A 14,673-nucleotide genomic window follows, 5' to 3' on the forward strand; every position below is an offset into this window, starting at 1 on the left:
AATAAAAAACACTGTTTACATAATGGACTCTTAATCAGAGTATTGTCCTAATTGTATTAAAATCTGAGTATTGGTGTCCATGTAAACATACTCATTGTTGATCACTTGATGATGATGTTCTCTCCATTGATGCTATCAACTCTTGCTGACCTTCAATTTTTGTTGTCATTCTTGCTGTCTTCTTAATTTGGACAGATCAACCTAAATGGCAATCTTCTCACTTACTGTATGTTCTGCACAATAATTCCTTCGAAGCACATCAGACAAGTCATTCACTGAGTCAAGGGTACCAATTCTGGGGTGGCAGAGGTTTAGGAGAAAGAAAGAACTGTGGCCTATCATTCATTGGACCCACTGCAATCAGATAAGACTGCAGCTCTGTTTCCTTATTTGCTTGAGGAAAAAGAGAGTTGGTCCCCTGACTGAGCCTGTTTTGTTTTTGTTTTTTTTCTCTCAATTTCAGCTAAATTTATGGAGTTTTAATTCCTTTGCACCTTACTTTAAATAGTATTTGGTCCCTCTCTAAATTGAGTTAATGTTACTCAAGTTATTGAGACAATGAAAGGATTAATAAGCTGCCACAAACAGCAGCTTTATTTATTACCAACCTGTTTGCCCTTATTTAAAGTGGGACCAAATTCTTTCTGAACTGAGAATTTTGCTATGTAAACAAAAACAATGGTCCCAACATATTTCCTGTTTTACATTTTTAATTTCTATAGCTTGTGAGAATCAAAAAAAGAGCCACATATTGATAAATAATGTTGTGACAGCTGGTTTAGCATTAAGTTATGGTTGAATTGCCTCTTGTTACAGTTATGAAATAGTTTGATAACAAGCAGGAAATGTTTATGGGCCAATGACATGACCACATTGAAATGGTCTATTGAATTTAAACGAATCATAATTGATCTGGCTCAAACAAAACAATACGATTTTGTGGACCTGCCTGATGTATTGAACTTGCATTACACTGGCGAAACTTCTTACTTATAGTATTGCTTATTTCTTTAAAGCTACTTTGACACAATATGAATTGTATGAAGTGCTACGGAAATAGTAATTAATTAAATAGGGTCTCTCGCTACACTGCTGATAAGTATTACATTTTGACTTTGTTGTTGGCTGGACATTCCCTAAAATGAAGATTAACCTAAATATTGTAATTTTCACAGTGAGCCAATCCAGACCTACACTTAAAATGTCCTTTGCTGCTTGTTCAAAACATGGAAATAGTGGTGTGTTTACATGTCTGTACTGAACTTCAATAATGTGACTAAAATCGGCCTACTTCACATGTCTTAATCTGATTTCTGCTTAAAATGAATTGAAACAACACAATTCTTAAGCGTTTTTGGAACAACTTAATTATTTTGTTCAATCCACTTTATTTTGTAAAAACTATTAAGTTAACTTAATTGATTTGTTTTAGGACAACATAAAGGAATTTTGTGGAACCCTGCATTTTTTTTTACAGTGTATACTGTAAAAATGCTGGGTTCCATGCAATCAAATTGTGTTGGGACAACATGAGAAATTGTGTCAATCGGTTTTTTATTATTTTGTTTTAAAACAATTAAGTTGTCCTCAAAAACAATCAAGAATTGTTTTAAATAATTTGTTTAAACAAACAGCAAACGATTGAGTGTAGGTTATAAACCTAAGTTTACTTTCAATTAATTTCACATTCAAAAGTGTTGCTACTTAACCAATCAACTGGCAATATTAGTTTGCAGTAGTAGAACAGTTTTCTAATAGAATCCACTGTATTAATGACACAACATCTTGAGAACCTATGAATGGAATGCCTTTAACCAAGGTTCCCTGAGCAGGAAATGAGGAGTATATCGCTCTGCCATCTCAATTGGAAATTTCAGTGTTGCTCATAACTAGTGTAAAGAATGATTTTCATGTGTCCAGTTTGGGATACAGGTTTGCTGGTCACCAACATAAAATGTTTTCATTTAGCAGATACTTTCCAATCCAAATACTCTTCCAAATCCAAAGCGATTTACAAATGAGGATTAAAATAAGCACTTGAAATCACAAGAGAACAGGAATATATAATGCATGTCAAGTTAGTTGTTCAACATGGACATTTCTTAACACTGCTTGAAATCCTCAGTAGACCAGGGTATAGACCTAAAATTTCATTTAAAAAATAGCTTGAAAGTTCAGCTTTATGTAAAGTAAAAGTATCAAAATCTCACAGCAATTTTGCAAGAATTATGTGGGTGTAGATTCTGTGCATACTACTCACCCACAAGATTAAATCGACATGATGCAAGAGTTTAATTCATCTAATGCTTTGTATCCATGTCTGGCTCACACTGTATTCCTATAATACTTCATAAACTGTAGGAAGAGGCAAGCAGATCCAATAATAGCAGTTCATCAATCCAATCTTCCTAACGTACACCCAATTGCTTTTGGAATATTGCACAACACTCAGTCTACATGAAACAGAGATTACATGTTTCCAACATCTCATCCAGTTCATCTGATTTTATCCTTACCATTAGAAGCAAAAGTTTATCTCAATAATTTATAAAGCATAAAAGACAGACTGGACAAAAACAGACAAACCACAAAACAAATCAACTATAGATTGTTTGAAATTAGTTTTTAACAGCAGTCATTCATGTTCTCAGTAGCTGCATTTGACTCCTCAAAATACCTCAAGCATACTTATCTACTTTATATTGACATCACAATTTTGATCCCACTCACTTTCATATAAAGGTCATGCCAGGATTATAGCTGCCATGGAAACAGCCTTTTTAAAACCTTACAACACAAAGAACAAAAATCCATGTAGTCTGCTAAGCACAACCGCTGGATCTGATTTTCACAGCTTGGGCCACAGAGGCAAAACAGTTCACTGTATGTTTTAGATATAAATAGCAAGCTGAATGACCGAAGCGTTCTAATATATTGCCAGATCTAAATAATTCACAGAGTACCTTGATCCTCAGGTAACTGAGATTTTAAAGCCTGAGTTTTTAACATAATTAATTGTCAAATCATCATCCAAATTAACTTGATTTGCCAGTCTGAAAACTCCTACAGGACTATGTAAGGTAGAAAAATTAAGTTAAATAAAATAAAAATAAAGTTTTAAATAAATGGGTAAATAAGATTTTTTTTAGATGTTAGTATCTGTATTTTAGTTTTTTTAGGACATCTATAAGCTACTAAGCTACAAACAGTGACAAAACTCGCATTTAAAAGATTTAAACACCCAAAGCTTATAGTTTGTCACCTCAACTTTAATGGAACACTGATTTTTTCACATCACCTCACACTTCAGTTTCTCATCAAATGTTATCTAATCAAATGTTCTATAGTATCTGATATGCCCTGCCCCTTCACGATGCTTTTTAATTTGCTTTTCATTTGATTGTGCTCTTAATCTCAACCACTCTCACTGGCAGAACTGGAATAAAAACTAAAGATATTGGCTGTATTTTAAAAAGGGTCTCTAAAACATATACCCCCACCCCGTCTTTGTTTCAGTTGAGATTACGTCAAACATTGAATAAAATTGCACATTTCAAAGCAATTCACAAAATGTAAATCTCATGATTGAGTGTTTTAAAAGCACCAAAATATCACAAATAACCTAGGACACATTTCCCAAAAAACATCGTAACTCAAGGCTTGAACTACCATAGCAGAATGTATGCATTGGAAATGAATGATGTTGTCACAAGTGTTTCCTGAAAGCTTAGTTGCTCAGTCACAGATTCATCATTGGAACATGTTAGTAAAAACATAAACATCTGTAATTATACTCTAACGAAGGTGGAGTAATCCTCTTTAGAGAAAATATGCATCATATATATATATATATATATATATATATATATATATATATATATATATATATATATATATATATATATAGTTGATGTCAGAATTATTAGTCCCCCTTTGATTTTTTTTTTCTTTTTGAAATATTTTCCAAATGATGTCTTACAGAGCAAGGAAAATTTCACAGTATGTCTGATAATATTTTTTTCTTCTGGAGAAAGTCTTATTTGTTTTATTTCGGCTAGAATAAAAGCAGTTTTAAGGTCAAAATTATTAGCCCCTTCAAGCTATATTTTTTTCGATAGTCTACAGAACAAACCATCGTTATACAATAACTTGCCTATTACCCCTAACCTGCCTAGTTAGCCTTATTAAACTACCTAAGCCTTTAAATGTCACTTTAAGCTGTATAGAAGTGTCTTGAAAAATATCTAGTAAAATACTATTTACCGTTATCATGGCAAATATAAAATAAATCAGTTATTAGGAATGAGTTATTAAAACTATTATGCTTAGAATTGTGTTGAAAAAATCTTCTCTCAATTAAATAGAAATTGGGGAAAAAATAAAATAAAATAAACGGGACTAATAGTTCAGGAGGTTAATAATTCTGACTTCAACTGTACAGTACAATTTTTTTTAATAATATAAATTAAAAGTACATGCTTTATTTTTTACATACTTGTGATACAACAGATATTTCAACTTGCAAATCATATCAAGTCATATTTGGTTTTCATCACGTGCCACAGCAGCTTTCAAAATGGCACAAAACTATTTGAAGTGCACTACAAAGGGAGCACAACTGTCAACTTTAAAAAGCAATCACATTAAATCAGAGAGAGAGACAACTTTTTAAAAAGCAAATCACATTAAATCAGAGAGAAAGACAACTTTTTAAAAATCAATCAAAGTGAAATTTCGGAAAGTAATAGGGCATAGGGGAATAATTCAGAACAGAACACATACAGGAACTATGCTTCTAACTACAGCTGTAAAATAATAGTTGCAAAAGTTCTTTGCAAATGTAGCAACGATGGATTTGGGTAACACCAATTCGCAAAACTTGCTGGTAACGACGTAAACCAGGATGGATATACTGAATGAGTTACCTTAGTCTTCAATGATCTATACTGTACCATTTAAAAACAAGAGACTAAACTATCAAGGAAACATCATATTCAGATTTGCTGCTAAATATACTGTATAAAGAACATCAAGGTGATAATTCTGAACTATTCAGATTCAGATTACTTAACAAATTCCATGCACAATCTCCATCACTCCAAAAATATGTATCTAAAAATATAATCTCTTACCAGGGAGTCCATGCTTTCACTTTGACCGGACTCAAAGTTTGGAAAGCATATCGTCTTGTTCGGGATCTTCCACTTTATGTGCCTTACGCATTGCTGCATTGCCCATGGTGGAGGTACAAAGACGGACAAAGAAATCAAATAAGATTTTTCCTTTGGGTTTTCATTTCTGGGCCTCACAGAATCACATCACACTATCTACAAGTTCACTGTCACTTAACTGACAACTAGTCTTACCCATAACCAGTGTAGCTCTACTACAGCTAACTACTGGGTGCTAATGCTTCTTCCTTCATTGCTAATTTGAGCGCTGGTTATTTTTACCACCCACCACCCCAGCTATGCATGTCAGTGGTGGTATGTTAGGGATGTGGGAACTGGGAAACAGGGAGGATGGCATTGCCAAAACAGGAGTCAAGGTGGGCGATTGCAGGGGCTTCTTTTCAGCACCCTGTGCTCCATGGTGAGCAAGGATCTGTTAACAGAAGAAGCTCTGTCCAATGAGCATTAAACAAACAAGTGTAATGAGTATTCATGATGTCAGAGGTGGTTGTGTGAGAGGGTGGGCTGGTAGAAAACACTCAAGGTTACTGTGCTGACATTACTCTAAGTTACTCAATACTATTTACATGTTTACAGAACTTTTATTACATAAAACGTAACTGCATCCTGACAGGTGTGTTGCAATAATATGCAATTATTAGTGTTGTTGTGTACCAATTTATATGTAAAATTTCACAGTACAGCACATAGTGCAATACTGTAGGTGGTGTATTGATCAATGTATTGATTTAATGTTCAGAATTAATGAGTTGTCATTCTTATTGTGTGTGTGTGTGTGGGTGTGTGTGGGATGTTGACAAGGTTTCACACTGAGGCAAAATAGCTTTATTCTCCTTAGAGCTGACCTTTAATGAGCTCAAGAAAAGACTTTCTCTAACCAACACACATTTGTTTCCCTAAAATATGTCCCATTCAAAAAATATATTATAATGCATTTAACAATGAGACCATTTAAAGGTTTCATCCACTTCAGTTAACCACAAAATGAAAATGTCCTGTTAATTTACTCACCCTCAGGTCATTCAAGATGTAGCAATTTTAAATAAGTATTTTAGGTGAATCTGTGGCCCTTATTGATTCATAAATGGCAGTCAATGGTTACAGTTTTTTAGATTAAAAATAAAACCCATATAACCAAGTCCAAATCAATAACCAAGGCTCTGGTGACACATTGATGTCTTGTGAAGTGAAATGATGAGTCTTTCTAGAACCTAACATTATTTACAATATTATTCATTTTAATCACAAAAACAACCTGGTCAAACAATTCTCAGTGCACACACTCATCTGCAAGTTTATTTATCACAATGTACTTAAGACATCATTGTGTCGCCAGGAGCCTTGGAAAATAAGGATTTAATGAATGTTCCACTGTAATTGTTGTATCACAAACCTCTGTCATAGATTTGCTAATTTTCTAATATGTCATTATTTTAAAGATTATGTCTTGAGCATCTGATTTTTCCTTGCTGCTGATGTGCTTTCATTTTTCTATCACACTTGCGGCAAGTTCAGGCGAGAGGAGTGTTTAATAAGCAAACCCTATCAGGAAACTAGACATTTAGTTTTAAAAGAAAATATCTTAATATTAAAAAGGAAAATGTATGTTTAATCCTATCAATGTCATAACGAATGACTATTGCTCCATGGTATTGGTTGTCGTGACTATGACATGGTATTGGTTGTCGTGACTAAGCCACATTATATTAAAGGAAACGATTGAAGCTTGTGTCACAAAGTCGTTTAATCGTTTACGACTCCCTCCGACACCAGACTACATGAAAATTGTGCCGAAATCATGACAAAATCGTGTGATCTGACCGGGACTTCCCACATTGCACTATGCCTCCGCATTTAGCAAACAGGGAGAGGATTTTATTTCAATTTCCCCCTTGCTGCATCCAAACTAGAAAATGTAATCTTTTGGTCTGGACAGACAACAAACCTCTTAATCTATAGTAAACCATATGGCGGGGGGCAGTGGGGTGGGACTCCTCTTGTGACGAACAAGGCCACTTTATGCACAAGGAAAAACAGAACCAATTACATAAATGCATCATGACACATTAAACGCAACTCACATGTTCTTTTAAAAATGATCTAGCTCTGTCTGCCTGTAGAAATGCATTGCCCACAGTACCAGGGTTCTGTGGGTGGATACAACAAGCTGCTTTAGGGTTGCTGAGGTATTCTTATTTCATGTGTTTCCATGTGATTGCCAGGATGGCATTGCCAGATGGTTGCAACACTCTCTGGTGTAAAAGGTGACTCTTTCCTTTCACATACATATTGGAGAAGGCAAATAAAAAGTATGATGGCTTTAAAAGACATAACAGTCCATTTTTTAACAAGCAAAATCTTTTAGTATAGCATCTATAAAAAGGATATCTTTAATAAGGATTCTCACCTTGAGCTGGAATGAGATTATTTAAACAGTATGTTGTGTTCAGTGAGTGATGTTTAATATTAGCACTATAGTACTGTAGCATAGCATTATACCATATCAGATTCAGTGCATTGCTGATTGACAAATCAAATGTACCCTAAAAGAATGACAACAGACAGATACTTGTATTAATTACCTGAATAGCCATGCCATCATTTAGTTTTATACTGTATGTGTTTAAATTGTCACTGCCAGATCACTTGTAGAAACTCGATTTCCCTGGGAGTAGTTCTGCCTATATTACTTTGAAGTCATTTCATCAGTACTACAGAAAGAATCAAGCAAATAAAGTGTCTGGGCCTATGTTTCCATAGCAACTCAGACATCTGCACTGCAACATATTTTTAAAACACCAAACCCATGGATGTCCTTGATGTTGATACAAAGCAGAAAGCAGCTGATGAATGTTATACCACTAGACAAACATGAAAATTTATATTCTAATTTCCTCTTGCAATGTACTGGGGTGATTAGTTTTGGTCTTGTGATCAAGTTCTGAAGTAAGCCTGTAGCCTTAAACATTATACACGGATGACCAAATATACTAAGGCTGAATGAACATAATATATTACAACATGTGATCTCACTAAAAACAACCACCATACAGTGGACTCTGTTTCCTGCAACTACAGTATGTATAGAGACAATTCTGTAGGTATAAGTTACATGAACATCAATGCAATATGTTATCACATAATCTCATATATTATAATTAGTCAGATCAAAACAACGGCAATGATATATTACAATGGTAACCAAATTCAGCCATGCCTTATTCACACATAATAAGAATAAACAAGTATTATCAGAGATACAGCTCTTAACGTTTATATCATAATAACAAAAGAAAGGCTTTCACATTTCATCATGCTATTTGTTGGCCATTCAGAACTTTGAATGTCAAAAACAAAATATCAGAAATAAACAACATAATGTACTTTTGAGGCTTTTTAAGGCAAGAATGTAGTTGTTTAGACTGCAAACTATGCAGTTTATTATAAGGATAGTGCTTATTTTCAAATATTTATAAATCTGAGAGACCATTAACCAGTCATTAGCCTGTTATTGAGCAGAGCAAAGACAGTTGTCCATCCACAAGATGGCAACAGAGACCACATAATAAGCCCTTAGAGAGAAAAAAAACAGCGTAATTTCAAAACTACAGCTGATCAAATCATTATATTAAAAGTCGATTCTCTCTCTTTTGTATGTTGTAGTGCTGTATTTATACCGTATAATTGTAGTGTATTGAGTGTGAGATGGGACTCAGATATCAGGAATGTGTGTATTTTGTGTTGGCCACTCTTGTATAACCCTGAGTTACTTTTTGGTTGCCATCTGTTTGTTTCTAATGCATCTTAGGTTTTCATTACTGCAGACTAGTTCAGTAAAAAGAAAGAAAGAAAAAATGCCTGCATGTGTATATACTTTTTCATTATTGGCAAACACAACAGTAATCTGGCTTTTTGGGGATAATTATTATGATATCCCGATTGCAACAGAGATATACTAGGAAAATCTCTGTAGACTGATGGCATTTCATGCCGTTCAGCATTATAATCTTAAAATGTGAGCAAAATCACTTGTTTTGCATCACTTTAGACATTACGCTAGATAATTTTTCAAATACTAGCTCTAAAGTGAGAATTAGTAATGGTTTCTGCTGTTCTGACATCAGCTGCAGATGGTGATGGAATGGCAGAAGAAAGTAGTTTCTCCTTACAAAGGGGTTTTGAGACTCTCTGTGTTTGATTTTCTTTTTTATACACACGATTATGCCGTCAAACTGTTGTATAAATGCAATATCACACTCGTAGCAGCAATGCGATATACAGCCATATCGCATTGCTACTTGTGTGATATTGCTCATGTATGATTTGTTTTTAAGCTACCAGAAACAAAACCTGCCCCACGGCAGATTTTATTGGTTAAAACCACAAAAAAAGCTAAAATACTCGGAGTTCACTTATCCTAATCATGTTTAAAAAAACAATTTAGGAAAAAATTAATAAAACAGATCAAGACAACAGATCCCATGTTTTTAGATTTTAGATCCAACTTCCCTTGATACACCTCTTGATACTCTTGATTCTCTGTAGGACAGTGGCTCTCCAGGACTGATTTTGGGCATCCCTGTTGTACTGTAAGAGCTTCACAGGTCACAAATTAACCTTGCCCAAAAACCATAAGCAAAAAAGTCCCATCACTTGTATTCTTTAAAATTATTCAATGTGAAAAGAGCCCTTTGAAATGGATTTGGTTTTGGCAACCGTTGCTGTTTTATTGTCATTTGAAGGTGAATTTATCCCATTTGAAACCCAGCAAGGATTTGTTTCACAAGTACTGTGGTCATCTATGTGTTCATTGTATGTGTGTGTGTTCATTTTCAAATCCTGAATATCAGCCTGGGCAACATGAAGCTAAAATGGCAAAAACATTTCCCACACTTGAACTCGTTAACCCTTGGTTTCTCTAAACCTAAACAGATTATACAATTATTCAACTATTCATAAAAGGCTTTTTCACATTTTTCCTCTCAAAATGCTGAAATACTGTTCATACTTTGCGAAGTTGTTTTTGTGACTGTTCAAAACATGTGAATATGACAACCCAGGCACATAGAAAACACGTGCCTCATGCAAAATGTAAATTGCGTTGCTCCGGTTATTTTTTGTTACACGTTTTAGATGAAAAATTTACTGGAAGTTGATGTTACATTTTTGTGAAACATATTACTTGAGGGTGCATTTTGTTGCTATATATTTCAGAGACACATCCTTCTTGTACAGGTCCATGACAATGTCGGACTTGTCGCACAGATCACCTAGCGAACCACTGACCTAGACCCTTCCTTTAACCCAACCGATAGTGTTTTCCAAAGCAAAAGCAGGAGAAAAGTGCATTTTCACATGGATAGATTTACCCTGAATTTATATTCAGGCCAGAGCACTCTGCATCACAACTTCAACACCATACAAACTGAGGCTAAAGAGCAAACTCCATACAAGAACCACTCATACAAGAAAACATGTCAAATTTGGAGTGAAGCAAATGTATTGGTTTTTCTGGTGGTATTTATTTAGTGTTGTGCAATGAACTACATCAAAATAATCCTTTTTTTGTCAAAATATGCCCAGGGCTTGACATTAACACCCACCAAATGCTTGTAGATTTCAGCTGTGGTGGGTTAGTTATCCACTGCCACTAGCCACTTAGGCTGGTTGAAATTAATTTTTTAATCGTAATTTCTTAAAAGCAGGGTTCAACAGTAAAGATGGCCCAATATGCATGCAAATATGATCTTAGAATCAAGAAGCAGCACGGCTGACATAAATAACTGTTTTCATGTGAGCAAAAAAAAGCAGGTGATACCAAATGAGAGGATGACCATCCGACTGGTGAGGACACAGGCTATTCCAACTTACTGACGAGGGCTGTAGTGTGATGTGATGCAAGCAAGTGTTTAAAAAGCTTGTTTGGAAATTACTAGCCACAGTGGCTGGTGATTAAAAAAGTTAATGACAAGCCCTGAATATGCCTCTGTAAATATCATTAGGGTGAAAAGAAACAAAAGTTATTGGCTTCATACTGCCCCAAACACATAGCATTCATTTGATCTAAGAAACTGCAATCAAATGTACACTGTAAATCCCAACAGTCAACTTTATCAAATAAAATGGAATTGACTGAAAGTTAATTCTACTCATTTGAAAAGAGTTTTTGAACTCAGTGTTAAAGGTAATGAGTTAATTAAATACCTCATTACTTCAACTTAAATGGAGTAAGTTCACAGTACTCATATAGATTAGCTTTGTTAACTTAAATGGTTTGTTGCAATCAGTTTCCTCAAACGGTTTGTGTTGTCTTAACTTATTAGGTTTTACAGTACTCAGTTGTTTTGAGTTCCCCTCATTTATTGGGTTTTACTGTGCTCAAATTGCTTCGTTTACTCAAATGAATTAAGTTCACAGTACTCGTTAGTATTAGTTTTTGAACTTAAATGCTTTGTTGCAATCAGTTTCCTCAAATGGTTTGAGTTACCTTAACTTATTGGGTTTTACAGTGTATTTAGTGTCTTCACAAAAATCTAGGCTGAAGTACATATTTCCAAAGAGTCTGTGTTGGACTATGATGTATGTGATTGGATGTCAATTGCTAAGGCATCTAACCAGAACATTCTAGCACTGCATCATTTCACTAAAGTCATTTGGCACCTCAAAAGCAGCTCTAACCCTGGGTAAAAATGGAGCTAACCCCTACAGGCACTTTCAAACTAAAGATGTGAAACATTTCGCTGAGGAAGTTAAAAGCTGCACATCTAACAATGATAATATGGGATAAATACAATGTGAAAATGCTTAGAGTGTTTTACCCTTGCCCAGCACTGTAAAATAAAACTGATTATATAAATGATTATGATGATTAAGCAAAAAAAAAAAGACAAGCAACTAATCATTTTATGACTTGCTAGAATTGTTTATGATGCAGTTTGTTTGCAGACCAATTACTATTGCCATGAGCATTTCATCAAGACTGATGACCTGTACGGCAGACCACTGATCGTAAAGCATTTCAAACACCACAGTCATGTTCTAGAAGATGTACAGCTGCTAACATGAACAACATGTCTCAACATAAAGCTTTCCCATTACTTATGAATTCTATAATCTACAGATATCTGAAGGTTTATATGGAGAAAAATATCAGTAATTATTTAAAGGAAACACTCACACTCAAAAATCTGTACACCCTATGACTTTAAAACAGACGCTCCCCTGAGCATCCATATTCAGAATGCATGATAGATACACCCAGACACTCTTAGAGCCAAGTCTGCGCTATTAGGACTGCAGCTCTGACAACAGGACTGAGATACGTACTTTATCTGTCTACACTACAAACAAAGAGAGCCTTTTGGTGTCTTAAACAACACAAAAACAGCACTCGATGAATACTTTAAAAATGCATTAGGGTATTTTATGTGATTATTACTGGATGCAGTGCATTAGAATGTTGGAAACGTCTAAATGTTTGTGCAGATTAGAGAACGTGAAAGAGATGAGGTATGCATATTTGTATATATTTCTGATGTATGAAGTGAAGTATTGCTCAATACAAATGAATCAGGTGTGACATCACACCTTGAAAGGTTAAAACATGGCTTTTAAAGACCTAAAAGATTAGGTCTACCACTTTAGTGGATAACATGCATCAGAGAGTGTTGTGAACACACAATACTGAGTATTGACAAGCTATTTCTATTTATTTAAAGGATCCACGTAGCCTCCTGTAATGATAGAGTTCTTCTCTCTCAGGCAAGTGCATCTTGATGTTGATGGATGGTTGATGGATGGTTTGATGAAAGGGTGGAGGAGGGCCTGTGTCCCTGGTGCTCTGGTGGAGGTAAGGTGAGATGAAAAATAGCGGCGCCTGCATTACCTTACGCCTGCGCTCGGCTCTTTCACGCGAGCGCCTTCTTTTCTCACGGGCTTTCTCCAATGCTTTCAGGTCGGGAGCCTGCTCCATCTCCACTCGGGCCTTTTTGATGCTTGCTGCAGCGTGCGCCATAGCAACGGTCCCTCAGTATCAGTAGCAATAAGAGGAAATCGAATGATGCTAGCAATGAAGAAGAAACGGGTCTTGGGTGACTTTCAAGCCCAAGGGCAGACGAGTAACACCCACTGTCACAGCTCTGGAAGTGCGCATGGAGGTAGAGAGAGAGAAAAATGAGAATAGAGAGAAGCGGCGACACTCAACTCCTCCCACGGCAGGTCTAAATAGACAGGCTCTAGCAAGCAGCATCCTCCTTCTCCAGCTCTCTGGGAAACTACATTTAAGGTGTGAGTGAGAGTGTGTGTGTGCGTGTGAGAGAGAGAGAGAGAGAGAGAGAGAGAGAAGGGGCGGGGGAAGTGTATGGGCTTACATAAAATAAATAAGGTAAACAGGAAGAGGGAAATAGGGCAGACCATCCCCCCGTGTGTCCCCAAGCTGTCATTAGCCGCTTAGCTTTGGCTTGTGGCACAATCAGTCATTAGGCAACACGACTTCCTGACCAATCGCGCTTTTTCAGGGGTCTCTGGGCAGGGTGGAGGGGGTGGAAGGGTGTGGTTTGCATACTGTACCGCTCACTGTTGCTCAGGATGGGAAAAAGGGTGCAGCCATGCGAGAAAAACAGGAGGGGGAGATAAAAGATTAAAGACGCCTCGCACTGTTCTGCAATTCCCATCCCTCGGCATTCCCACATCCCCCTCCCACCCGTTAGGAGAGACATTGGTGCAGTCTGCCTCTGTATGGTGGATTTCACAGGACTTATTGATGGCACTGGGACCACTCAAATCCCTATACTGGTATAATGTGACAAAATGGCAAAAAGAGACAATGATTTAGATATAGAGACATCCTCAATAACCTTTTTATTTTTAATAAAAGGAATCAATCATTTTGCATTCCGCTGTGTGTTTTTGATCTTTTTTAACTGCCCAGATGATATGTAATTAGCTCTTATGCCCTATTGGTTTCTGAGGACAGGGTAAAATAGCAATAACGATAATAATGCTTTGACACTTTTTTCACAATGAAACATAGTTTTGTCCCTTTAACAGCTCTGCCAATCATTATGCAACACGCTTAACAACTGCCCATAGCAACATAAACACAAAGACTCTTATAGACTCAACACTTTTTTTCATATATTGTGTCTATCTGCAAATTTAACTGTTTTATTTAATAGTATAAGTGATCTCTGGTGGCATACAGCATGTTGTCTAGTTTTAAGAGTATGTTTTTCCTCTATGTTATGAAACATATTCATTGTTGAGTGTGTGAAAGCACACAGGTTCTGAAGTATTTAAAAGGTTGGTAACACTTTACAATAACAGTACATGAATAATGATGTGTTAATATGTGAACTAAACATTACTGTATTATGAACTAATGATGAGTAAATGCATCCGCTTATCATGAACTAAATTTAATGACAACACGAGTCACTAGCGTTCATGTGTGAATAACCACTAACTTAATTACTTGTTAGTA

The 14,673-nt window shown here is 35.8% G+C and overlaps 1 protein-coding gene across 2 annotated transcripts in view; it reads right to left on the bottom strand.

The window, feature by feature from the left end:
* ank2b (ankyrin 2b, neuronal) overlaps window positions 1-13,466 on the bottom strand; it is a 165,224-nt gene extending 151,758 nt beyond the window's left edge. Inside the window, exon 1 of one of the 2 annotated variants that reach the window (XM_056462194.1) lies at window positions 13,078-13,446. In XM_056462194.1, the coding sequence (XP_056318169.1) occupies window positions 13,078-13,206 (129 nt within the window). In that variant the 5' untranslated portion in view covers window positions 13,207-13,446. Of the gene's footprint in view, window positions 1-13,077 lie in introns of both variants that reach the window. The other variant, XM_056462193.1, reaches the window with a different exon arrangement.
* Window positions 13,467-14,673: the final 1,207 nt, after the last annotated feature.

The sequence above is a fragment of the Danio aesculapii genome, chromosome 7 (assembly GCF_903798145.1).
Source record: "Danio aesculapii chromosome 7, fDanAes4.1, whole genome shotgun sequence".
NCBI lineage: Eukaryota > Metazoa > Chordata > Actinopteri > Cypriniformes > Danionidae > Danio > Danio aesculapii.